The sequence below is a fragment of the Gracilinanus agilis genome, chromosome 3 (genome assembly GCF_016433145.1).
Source record: "Gracilinanus agilis isolate LMUSP501 chromosome 3, AgileGrace, whole genome shotgun sequence".
Lineage (NCBI taxonomy): Eukaryota > Metazoa > Chordata > Mammalia > Didelphimorphia > Didelphidae > Gracilinanus > Gracilinanus agilis.
In genome coordinates, this window is record NC_058132.1 from 23,404,060 (window position 1) to 23,416,098 (window position 12,039).

Sequence of the window (12,039 nt, forward strand, 5' to 3'; positions counted from 1 at the left end):
ACTCTTGTGCATGTTGTCCTCACGGGCTTCTGTGACCCAGAGCCCCCCTGCCCCTTTGTGGCCTCCTCTGCCACAGCCCCATAAGAGGAGCGGGGAGCCATGGGGACCTCTGCCCTGGGGGCCCTTTGCAGGCCCAGGCCCCTTCCCTCTTCTCTTGCCCAAGCCTCGCCCACGCCGGAACCGGGCCCACCGCTTTCCGTGCCAGCCTGGCCCTGCCCCGGGCAGCAGTGGTGGTGGGAGCGCTATTGGCCTCCCCCCCAAACCGGTCTGGCCAGCCGCCGTTTGTGGGGGGGATGTGGAAACTGCCCCTGCCCACCTTCCTTGGCCAAACTGCCATGAGAAAAGAGGCCCGCCAGTAAAAACTAGAAACATTTATTCCAAAAACGAGTGGGTCAGGGCTGGGGTGCACCCGCGTTGCCAGGCTCCCCGTGTTGTCGCTTGAGGTGTTTGTCCAGGGTTGCCCGGAGGCCAAAGGGCACCAGACAGTGGGGGCACTGGAAAGGGGGGGGGCCGGGTGCAGGGCCATGGGTGCGCAGGTGTCGGGTCAGCTTGCTGCTCTGGGCACAGGCATAGGGGCAGAGGGGGCAGGCGTAGGGCCGCTCCCCGGTGTGGGAGCGCCGGTGGACCGTCAGGTTGCTGCTGTTTCGGAAGACTTTGCCACAGAACTCACAGGTGTCTCCCCTTCGCCGGCCCCCTCCATCGGCATCCTCTCCGGGGCCAGCTGGCGGTGCCCCTGGAGAGCCAGGCTCCCGACCGCCCCCCTCCTCCCCACTGCCACCGCTGGCGGGCCCTGGGGGTGGGACTATGCCCGAGGGGGCCGCGGCGTGGTCGGATGGCTCTGGAGGGGCCGGGGCGGAGCTTGGCTCCGAGCGTTGGTGGGTGCGGAGGTGTCGGGTCAGCTTGCTGCTCTGGGCACAGGCGTAGGGGCAGCGGGGGCAGCGGTAGGGGCGCTCCCCTGTGTGGGTGCGTCGATGCACCGTCAGGTTGCTGTGGGAACGGAAGGCTTTGCCGCAGAAATCGCACGAGTGACTCCGGGTCCGGGTCCCCACAGAGACGGCTGCTGCCCGGGGGGCTCTGTCTGGGGCCGCTGCGGCCGGCCGGCTCTGGTAGATGGCCAGGCCGTGGTGCTCCTGGGCGTGGCGCAGGAGGGCCCAGGCACCCATGAACCAGCTGCCACAGCTGCTGCAGGAGAAGGCCGAGGGCTCTGGGGACCCTAGATGGAAGGAAGGCAGGAAGCGCTCTTGAGGCAGTTAACCCTGGGCCCGGAAGCTGGCCGGGGTGCCCATCTGTCAAATGGGACGAGGCTGGCCTGCTTTCCACCGCGGGGAGGGCGTGTGCCAGGGGACTCCTTGCCACCCACCCCCACCCGGGCTCGCTGGGCTCAGCCAGGGGCTTCCCAGGCTACGGAGAAGGGAGTTTCCAGGAGGAGCTCCCCTCGCCGGCATCCCTCCCCCCGCCCCAGGCGCCTCTGACCACCTCTTCCAGCCCACCGAGGCAGCAAAGCAGGGTGGGGAGGGGCAGACAGGGGTGGGGTGGAGGGCCCCCGTCCGGGAAACCAGCCCGCGCCCTCGCCCTCGCCCTCGCCCTCGCCCTCCCCCTCCCCGGCAGGCCAGCACCTGGCGGACCCAGGGGCCCACAGAGAAGTGAAACCCAGCCAGCCTGGGCGGGCCTCGCTACCGCCGCCGCCGCCCGCCCTCTTCCCCACAAGTCCGGGCCACCCCGACACCTCCCCCAGCCTTGCGGCCAAGTGTGGGCCAAGGCCGAAAGGGGAAGTCCGGGGCGCGGCCGGCCGGCCCCCGCTGTACTCACCGGCATCCCCGTCGGGGTCGGGGCTCTGGCCCCAGGCGGGCCTCTGGCAGCGGCCCTTCTTGTGCTCAATGAAGGCGACGATCTGGCTCAGCGGGAAGGTGAGTAGGCAGCGGCCGCACGTCAGCAGGTCGGGGCACGTCCGGAGGACTGCGGGGTGGAGGCGGCCCCCGAGAGGGGGAGCTGGCCGACCAGGGGCTGCGGCCGGAGGCCACTCGCCGGCGCCGCCCGCGCTAGGGGAGACCGGGCAGGGCAGGGGCGGCGTGGAGGAGGAGGGCGAGGAGGAGGAAGAGGAGGAGGGCGAGGAGGAAGGCGAGGAGGAGAACGGCGAGGCCGGGCCACGGGGTGGCCGGAGCTGGATGGGGTCCTCTGTCTCTTCCTGGGGCCCGCGGCGGGGTGCGCTGCCCAGCTTCCTCCGGGATGTGGCGGGCGCCGGCGCGGGCCCACCGTCGGGGCAGTCCGGCCCAGGCAGGGGCAGGAGCAGGGATGGCGAGGAGGGGAAGGGAGAGGCCGCGGGGCCACCCGGGAGATCGTGCTCGTCGAGGGCCCGCGGCTCCGCCTCATCGGCTCGGGGTCCCCGGCGTGGAACGCTGCCGAGCTTCCTCCGGGACATGGCGCACGCCGCAGCTGGACGCCGAGCTGGAGTCGCCGCCGCCACCGCCGCGAGGTCGAGAGAGACGCTGCAGGTGAAGTGACCCGGGCTGGCCACCTGGCGGGGCGGGACGGCCGCACGTGGGGGCTGGCGGCGGGCAAGGACCCCGCCCCCGGGGGCGGAACTGAGGCGGGATCAGCTAGATCCCCGCCTCCAGGGAGGCCCGGTGGGCGCGCGGCCCGGCGCCCGGCCCCTAGGGGCGTGATGTGGGCGGGACAGATGCGTCCCGCCCCCAGGGGTCTAGTAGCCGCCCCGCCTAAATCCCCTGCCCAAACGTCCAGGGGCGGGCGCTCCCTGCCCCCAAGTCTAGTTGGTTCGAGTACGGATGTCGCTTCTGGCTAGAGGGTCTCCGGGCAAATCTCTGGGTCTCTCTGCATCTCAGTTTTCCCTTCTGCCAAATGGGAAGACCCTGACCGTGATTGGGAAGGCCAAGTTACTCCAAGAAGCTTCTATTAGGCGCCTGCTAGGTGCTGGGCCTTGTGCAGAGACTGGGCATATGAAGAGGGACAAAAGCCTGTCCTCGTCCCCCCAGGAGCTTAGAGGCCAGCGGGGAGACGAAGTGCGTACAAATGGGTGCCAACAAGATACGGACAGACGGGGCAAAGGTTTGGAGGGGGAAGACTGGACTGCCCAGGTCGGGCACCGCTAGGAGCTGGGAAGCTTTGAGCTCCATAATGCCAACCTGGGTTCAGCTGTCGGCTGGAAACCAGTATCAGTCCCCTACCCCGAGGCGCGCTCCACAAGTACTCGGCTGCGCGCGCGCGTCCCCAAGGGCTTCCTCGGAAGGCGCAGGCGCACGCGAGGCCGGCGGGCTGCCCTGGACGGCGCAGGCGCGGACGGCCAAGTGTCCTCGAACGGCGCATGTTCGCCCCGTTCGGAACCCTGCGGCCCTGAGCCTCTCTCCCCTGCTCTCCTGTTCCGGCTGCTTGCTCATTCTCATTCTTCGTGCTTTGGGACCATGCCCGAGAAGGAGCTGCCCGCTCGGGGCGCCAGCTACCGGAGAGAGGCGCCGCTGCTCACTGGTGAGCCCTGGGGGCGGGGAAGGAAGGGCGTGGGGAATAGGGTTCCGCTGGGTCCTCTCCGACCCCCGGGTCGTCTTCATACCCGCCACTAGTATGGGAGCTCCTAGAGGGCTGGGGTGGGGGGGTTCATTTTGTTTTTTTCTAAAGTCTGATCTGGGTAGAGTGCTGGGTCTGGAGGCAGAGAGACCTGAGTTCAAATGAGGCCTCAGACCCTTACCGCTTGTGTGACTCTGGACAAGTCACTTCACCCTTTTGGCTTCAGTTTCCCCCTCTGTAAAATGGGCACACATTGGAGAGGGCCATGGTCAACCGCTCCAATATCTCTGCCAAGAAAACCCCAAATGGGGCCCAGCCTCCTCTGAGCTTCAGTTTCTTCTTGGAGCAGAGAAAGGGGCAAGTCACGGAGCGCGCCCCCCCCCCCCCCAGTATCCAGGGTTTCAAATAGACACACCCTTACCTTCAGTATCTTCGAAAGGGCTGGGCCATCAGTGGGAACTGTATATTGGGGGGGAGGGAGGAAAGAGGGCAGACTGGAAGGATGGGAGCCCTCCCCCCAGAAAAGTGGGGCTGTTGGGAGTTGGGGGGAGGCTCTGAGGAATCCAGTGAGCTCATTGTTTTAATCATAATTATCTTATTTTCAAAATAAACTTATTTTATTATTCCTTTTTAGAACATTTTGAGTTGCAAATTCTGTCCCTCTCTCCGGCCCCTCCTCCAGAGGCCACGAATCATCTGGGCGGGATTGGGCAAAACCTCTTTCCAAATTAGCCACCCTGGGCAGAAAAGGCTCCTTCAGTCTTCAGTCTTCAGTCTGGGCTTAATAGGGCCCAAACTCAAGGCGGGGCACCAGGCCTGGAGAGCAGGAGAGAGTCTAGGCCCAGACCCTGCCCTGGGAAAGAAGGGAGGCCCGAGGGCCCATGGAATAATCTAATCACTGGCCCAGAGTGCTGACCACTGCTCCCTCCCTTCCCCTTCTGGGCTTTGCCTCTAGATCCAGGGGGGAAAGTCTTTTGTGTGTGAAGCCAGTACTTTGCATCTCATAATTGCATTGTCTGTCCTAGGAGAAAACACTGGCCCAGCCCAAAGGAGTTTTCAGGTCCCCAACTTCACACCTCCCTCAGCACCTCCTCTCAGTGGGAGCCTCTTTGTTGGCTTTCAGTCATGTGACCCCATTTGGGGTTTGCCTTGTCCTTCTGCTCATTTCACAGATGAGGAAACGGAGGCAGAGAGGGTGAAGTGACTTGCCTGAGATCACACGGCTAATAAGAGTGTGAGGCCAGATTTGAACTCAGACCACCAAGGCCGGAGCTCTCTGCTCTATGGTGCTACTTCACTGCCCCCCAGCTGGGGGGAGCCAGTAACATCCCTCCAGAAGCTGGCCTTTATCCCATTTATTTCATTAGAGCCTCACAGCAACTCTGGGAGGGAGGTTCTGCTATGATCCCCATTTTCCGGTTGAAGAAACTGAGGCAAGCAGAGATTGAGTGACTTGTTGCCCAGCTAGGAAGTGTCTGAGGCTGGTTCTTGACTTGTTTCCTACCAGCTGCCTCAGATTGGGGGTGGGGTGGTTTCCAATCCTATTTCACTCCCATTTCCTCATCTGGAAAATGGGGATAGCAATGGCATCTCCCTCCTGGGGTCGTTAGAGCACCCAAATGAGAACATAAGTAAACAGCCCAAACTCTTAGGGCTGGAAATGCCTCCGTGGCCCGTCTCATTTCCAGGCTTGGTGGGGGAAGGGGGAATTGCCTTCCATTTACATTCCCAGGCTCTGGGGGCACCATGAGCCTCCTCTAAAGGGATGGAAGGTACCCAGAACCCTCTGGCCCCACGCGCTCCCCTCACTGTTTTACACTCCTAATGAGAGCCAGAGTAACTACCCACAGCATCTTTTCTTCTCCTGCTGGAAGATTTTTTTTTTTTTTTTTTTTACATTTTTAAACCCTTAACTTCTATGTATTGGCTCCTTGGTGGGAGAGTGGTAAGTCTGGGCAATGGGGGTCAAGTGACTCGCCCAGGGCCACACAGCTGGGAAGTGTCTGAGGCCGGATTTGAACCCAGGACCTCCTGTCTCTAGGCCTGGCTCTCCATCCACTGAGCTACCCAGCTGCCCCCTCCTGCTGGAAGATTTTTAGTCAGGTACTTTGGTCTTGATAACAGAGACTCAGCAGCCAGTGCCCCATCAAGCCAAATAGGCTTCCTGAGAAAAAGCACCCCAAAGGGGCCTTCCAGGCTTGAATGTGGAAGTCAGGGCTCCAACACTTGCTCACTTGTAAAAAGGCCTCTTTAAGTTATAAAGCAGCCATCCAGCAGGCAGAAACAGCCCCTGCCCTCCAGGAGCCCCTGGTCTGCTGGAGGAGATGACAGGCAGACAGCAGGGGAGGCGCTGGCATCCTCGAGCACCGTCCATCCATCCATCCTTTCCTTTGGGCTCTGCTTTCGGCCCCTTGTGTCCGAGCACTCATTGGAGCCTTCCCGCGTTTCTCCGAATCTGTCACATTTCTGTTTCTCATTCCTATCCCAGCGTGGCAACATTCCATTCTCCTCACTTCCTGCTTTGCTTGGCTGTTCCCTCGCCTTTGCACACATAACCTTGTTTGGAGTCTCTTTTGTCATCAGGAGGAACTCTTCTTGCCTGTCTGCGTGATCTTTTCTTGCCATTAACAGCCTCATTAGGCTAGTTTTTAAAGAGGGGGAAACTGAGGCCCCTAGAGGGGCAGATGTGCCCTCTTTAAAGCTGAGCCTATAATGTTGGGGAATGGGTGGTCTGCTGACAGAGCAGCCACTTTTCTGGCAGGGCCCCAGGGAGCAGGGGCATGGGACAGTTAGGAGTGAGCTTGGCATGCCCTGAATGTGGGGTTTGAGTCCTTTGCCAAGTGCCCTCCTCAAGGGGGAGCTCCTTGGCCCATGCCACTCCTGGGCTGCCCCCCTCATTGACCTCAGACCTCAATGCGCAACCTCCAGCTGGCCCCCCTCCTTCCTCGGCTGAATCTAATCCTCCTTCCACAGCCCTTCAGATGCCCATAGCCATGGGTCAGGGATGAGCCTGCTCTCTCAGCCTTTCCTTTTCCAGCCCTCAGGGCCCTTCACCTTTCTCCTCGTTCTCCTCCAGATTCTCTTGGGCTGATCATGGCTTTTCAACCTTGGTGCCCAGAGCTGAACATAGTACTCCCTCTTCTATGATCTCCTGAAGGCAGAGGACATTGGGACTGCCCAATTGCACAGCTGACCCCTTGAGCTTGCAGGCCACTAGGAACACCAGATCTTTTCCCATTCCTCTCTCCCCGTTTGCCTTCCCTCTTTCTCCTTCCCTCTCCTTTCTTCTTCCCTTATCTCACTCTAGAAGTTCATTGGCCAACTCCCAGGCCCAGACTGCCTCACTACTGATCCAAAGAAGCATTGCCCTGCTTGGCTTCTGACCCAGCCCCACGCCAGCATATTGAGTCTTTCTTGGGTAACACATCTCTTCCTTCATCCAAGCCAGAGACAGAAGTGAGAAGCAGAGATCCATGGGGCACTCCAGGAGAGTCCTACCATGTCATATGCAGATAGGGAGAGGGACTAGAGCAGTCCTTTGTGAAAAGGAACAACCGGTACAGGTTGGCAGCCCCTTTCTGCACCATACACAGTCGCATAAAAGCCCAAGATTAAGTTGAGATTCACTAAGCATTTATTAAAAACCTAGTACAGTTGTTTTTCAGCCATGTCTGATTTTTGTGACCCCGTTGGGAGCTTCCTTGAGAGATCCTAGAATGGTTGGCCATTTCCTTCTCTGGCTCATTTTATGAATGAGGAAACTGAGGCCAAAAGAGGAAGTGACTTGCCTAGGGTCACCCAGCTAGTGTGATTCTGAGGCCATATTTGAACTGGAAAAGATGAGTCTTCTTGACTCTAGGCCTGGCGTTCTATACACTGTGACACCACCTAGCTGTCTCACGTGCCAAGTGTTAGTCTCTGCCCTCAAGGAGCTCCCAGTCTAACAGGGAAGACCACATACCAACCACTAGGTATGAACAGGCTTTAGATAGGATAACTTGGTGATAATTCCCAGAGGGAAGGTACTAGTATTAAGTAGGATCAGATTAAGTGTCTTGCCTAGAGCCACCCATCCTGGCTGAGAGGCCAGCTCTTGGGCCACTGCCTTGTTGCCCCTTGAAGATCCTGGACCCTCAGATGAAGAGCCATTCCCACGGCCTAGCTCAGCACTGTACGGTCATCTGGTCCCCGGCCCATCTTTTCCAGCCTATGTATGCCTGAGGGGCTTTACTAACATTTACCCTTGTGGACTGGCCTAAAGGGGAGTGAGGCCAAGCTGGCAGGGCCTGTGCCCGCTGAAGCCAAGACTGCCTAGATGGCTGCCACTTCCTTTTCTTGAATGGGGAGTTCTAGGAATCCTCCTTCTCTGAATTTCCCAAGGCTCAGAGCCCCCAGGCCAAACCCAGCAGAAGTACCTGGGAGGAAGCCAGAGTGCTGCCCAGTAGAATCTGGCTGTCTTCTGGGCCTACTCTGTCAATTCATGCTGAGTCTTTCCATTGCCCTCCAAAACAGCCCATTTCTTCCTTTCCTACTGGCAAGGGAGACAAGCATTTGTTTGGTGCCCACTAGGTGCCAGGCCCTGTGCTAAAGCTTGATAAATCTCCATTTGATCCTCACAACAGGCCCTGGGAGGTTGATGCTGTTTTGATCCCCATTTTATAGTTGAGACTGAGATAGACAGAGGCCCCACTGGCCTAGGGTCCCCCAGTCAGAATTTGAACTCAGGCCTTCCTGACTCAAGGCTCACTGTGCCATCTAGCTGCCAATTCTGGCATAATTTTCACATTCATATTCTACTGATTCATCCAGGCATTCCCCCATAAGTAGGTGCCTCCCCGACCCCCTTAGTATCCTGCTTTTTTGCTTGTAGGAAAAGAGCTGCTGGAAATAGTTGTGTTCCTGTGGTATGGTTCCTTTCCCGCCTTCATCTCTTGGGATGTAGGCACTGGTCAGAGCCTGCCTTAGGAACTTGCTGGCGATGCTTCGAAATGGTTTGTATCTTTTGGTATGTATGATGTTTTCTCCCCTTAGAGAATGTACGTTCTAAGGGACCCCTGTAGTTTTGTCTGCCTCCCCCATACCTGGAACCATTGACCCTCAAGAGTCTGTGAAAACCGGCGGCAACTAGATGGCTTAGAGGATAGAGAGCCAGGCCTAAAGATGGGGAATCCTGGGTTCACATCTGGCCTCAGACACTTCCTAGTTGTAGGATCCCGGGCAAGTCCCTTAACTCCCATTGCCTGACCCTTACACTGTTTTTCTGCCCTGGAATCAATACCCAGTGTTGATTCTAAGATGGAAGGCAAGAGTTAAAAAAGAAAAAAAAAAGCCTATGAAGTACCTCACATTTTGGGGGTGGGAAAACAAAAAACAAGCATTAAGTACCTCCTGTGTGCCGGGCATTGTGCTAAGGGCTTTATAAATATGGCTATGACAGTTTCAGACTTGCCTCCCTCATTGGGCAGGCCAGAAGGGGTCACATCCAGTTAGAACTTGGCCTTCCTGCTCAGTCCAGGCCTCAGTTTCCTTCTGGGGCTCCTCTCATACATCTCTAAACTCATCCAATCCTTTTGCAGACAGAGAGGGGCTTATTACCGAGCTGAAGTCAAGGGTCAGCATCAGGATTTTAACCCAGAGTGGCCTCTGTAGCTCCCTATCCCTCACTGACCTCTCTTATTTTTCTTTCTCCCCCATCCCTCCTTTACTCCCTTTCTTTCTCTGTCTCTCATTTCTCTCTCTTTTCCCTCTTCTCTCTCCCTCTCCCATCCTTTCTCTTTTCTCCCTCTCTTTACCCCTTCCTCCCTCCTCCTCCTTTCTCTCTCCCACCTCCTGTTCTCTTTCTCTACCCCTCCCTCTCTTTCCCCAACCCCCCTTCTTCCTCCACTTTCTCTCCCTCTCCTCTCCCAGGTGAGACCAGGCAGATCCCAACTCCAGTCCCTGTGATCCGCCTTCCCCGAGGCCCAGATGGCACCAGCCGGGGCTTCAGTGTTGCCCGGGGCCAGGACAGGGCTGGTTCATTGGTGGAGGTGGCTGAGCAACGGGCACGAGCTGCCCTTCGGGAGCGCTATCTCCGGAGCATCCTTGCCATGGTGGGGCGTCCTGTCCACTTTACCTTGCATGAGCGTGTCCAGGTGGACGCCCGCTTTGGGGCCACTGACCTCGACGTGGCCAACTTCCATGTGTCTCAGCTGCAAACGCCCCTTGGGGTGCAGGGGGAGGCCCTGCTACGCTGTGCCGACATCATCTCTTACTCTTTCCAGCTGTGAGCCTCCCTCCCCCTCCCTGGGGATCCCCTCACCCAAGCTGAGCCCTCCACTGCAGACCAGAGAGGAAGGCGGGTCCCATCCTGAGATGCAGGGACTGCAGCCTCCCGTGGCTCGGACACGGACAACTCTGGCTGGTGCGAGGCCTGAGGCTTCAGGGGAATGAACTGGAGTCCGGCTCCCCTTTGAGGGGACCACCAATAAAACCCTCCCGAGCCACTGAGCCTGCCTGCTTCTTTGCACGTTCACCAGGGAGCTCCGGGTTTCCTGGGACTCCGCGGCCTCATTCATTAATTCATTAAACATTTACCTAGTGCCAGGGATTGTGCCAAGAGGTGGAAGAAAGGAAGGGGAAAGTCGAGGGCGTCCGAACCCCAGAGGGAGCGAGGAGCCGTGGGGGGAAGGATAGGCTCGAGGGCCAGAGAGGAGGGCTTCCCGAAGTTAGCCGTCCCGGGCTAGCCGCAGTTCGAGGTGGTGGGGCCTGGGGAGCTCTCTCTCGAGGAGGAGTCCGGGCCGGGGCGAGGTAGCTGTGCTTTCTGGAAGCAAGATCTATGGCTGCGCAGCGGGAATCGCACTTTTCTCCATCCCACCCTTTTCCCTTTTAACGAATTCCCGCAGCTCCCTGGATGCCGAGAGGTAAGAAAGACTGAGGGCTTCTGGTGGTCCCGTCTCGTGGGCGAAAGCGGCCAAATGCTCAGCCCCCAGGCCTGAGGGCGGGGCTTGCGCCCGGAGGAATCTGGACTGGGGCGTGCCTTTTCGCTTCAGCACCGGCCCCAGCAGCTCGGCTCTCTTTTCCTCGGTCATCTTGGTGTTTTTGTCTCCGTCCAGTACTGAGGTCCGCGGCCTCCGGCGTTTTTGACCGAAGTTGATCTGCTTAGTGGTTGCCCGGAAAGCAATGCTTGTGGAAAGAGCCAACATAAGAGGGGCGGGGCTTGGCTTCTCGGTTCCCGAGGAATTCCCTTTTTCTGGGCTTCCCATTTATCTACAAACGTCATATTCGACTCCCTCTTTTTCCCTCGGAAGACCCCCACCCTCCCCTCGTTGTTCATCTGAATCCTCTTGAGCTTCCGCCATCTCTGGGTATTTTTAGCAGGGTCAAATCTTTCCCTTCAAGTCGACTGTGACGAAAGAGCGGATTCGGATGCCACGGATGCGGAGAAACATAACGGGAGGTGCGGCGAAGGGACTGATGCGGCCATCTGTTTGCCTGTCTGCTTCCGCACATTCGCAGTTGTATTTTCATCCCACATTCCCAAGTTTCATTCAGTTCACTAAAAATGAAGTGCTATTCACAACATTTTGCGTCTCTTCGGTTTTGCTTTGGCGGTCTCCTTTTCCTTTAAGCTCCGAGCGACTGCCAAGCTATATTCACAGGGAAATGCTCCATAGTGTCAACAACAGGAGCGTGGGCTGGATTGGCTACGGCTTTTTCAGCCCCGCCCTCCTCTCAGTTGCCTGCTTGTCTACATTCGCACATTCGCCGCACAGACTAGTTTTCTTTCTATTAAGTTTATGCTTTGTCTTTGAATTCCTTGACTTCTAACGTATCCAACTTTTTCCTTCGTTCTGCATTTTTTCTGAAGCTCCTTCCCTCGCATTTAAAAGGATATCTGTAGCGAAAGTATTCTAGCAAAAGCGGCTGTCACCAAAGCGCGAGTGAACCCGCCTTCGCATGGGCGGGACTAAGATGGCACGGGGGCGTGTCCTTGCAGTGCTGGCGGCGGCAATCCCTCCGTCCGTCTTCCTATTCTTCCCGACACATTCATCACAGTTCCCGCTTCTTTACTCCTCCAAAGTCTCTGCTACATTTATTTCTCTTTTATTTTTCCTCTTCCGTCTTTGCGGCCATCTCGGACATCCATAGTTTTCGGTTTTGGGGGGGCGGGGGCGATGGCGAAAGTGCCACTCTGGACGCGCTCCGCCAGTCGGCCGCCAGCGTGCGTGCGGCGCGCGCTGGGGCGGGGGCGCGCACTCGGGCTCCCAGGCGGCGACGTCGACGTCAACGTCAAACGAGGAGGAGGCGGCGGCGACGGAGGAGGAGGAGGAGGAGGAGGAGGAGAAGGAGGCGGTGGCGGTGGCGGCGGCGGCGGCGGCGGCGGCAGCGGCGGGACGACGTCGGCCCCTCGCGCTCAGGCTCCGCCTCAAGCTCGCCGTCAGGCTTGGAGCAGCCAGGCTCCAGGTCGGAGGCTAGGGACGCGAGAGGCGCCGGCGTCGCGGCCGGGGCCATGGGCCGGCGGGGGCTGGGCCCGGGGCCCCGCTG

At 58.7% G+C, this 12,039-nt stretch overlaps 2 protein-coding genes across 3 annotated transcripts; one reads left to right on the top strand and one right to left on the bottom strand.

The window, feature by feature from the left end:
• Positions 1–356: 356 nt before the first annotated feature.
• On the bottom strand, positions 357–2,419 carry ZNF296 (zinc finger protein 296). The gene is made up of 2 exons (XM_044671089.1): positions 1,810–2,419; positions 357–1,213 (listed from the first exon to the last, which is right to left on the bottom strand). The coding sequence occupies exons 1-2, from the start codon at positions 2,417–2,419 to the stop codon at positions 393–395; spliced, it is 1,431 nt and encodes a 476-aa protein (XP_044527024.1). The 3' UTR covers positions 357–392.
• Positions 2,420–2,824: 405 nt separating this feature from the next.
• On the top strand, positions 2,825–10,002 carry GEMIN7 (gem nuclear organelle associated protein 7). 2 transcript variants are annotated; one of them, XM_044667289.1, is made up of 2 exons: positions 2,825–3,480; positions 9,424–10,002. In XM_044667289.1, the coding sequence occupies exons 1-2, from the start codon at positions 3,417–3,419 to the stop codon at positions 9,780–9,782; spliced, it is 423 nt and encodes a 140-aa protein (XP_044523224.1). In that variant the 5' UTR covers positions 2,825–3,416; the 3' UTR covers positions 9,783–10,002. The 2 variants fall into 2 exon arrangements, with proteins under 2 accessions (XP_044523224.1, XP_044523225.1); XM_044667290.1 differs by lacking the exon at positions 2,825–3,480 and adding an exon at positions 8,387–8,507.
• The last annotated feature ends 2,037 nt before the right edge of the window (positions 10,003–12,039 follow it).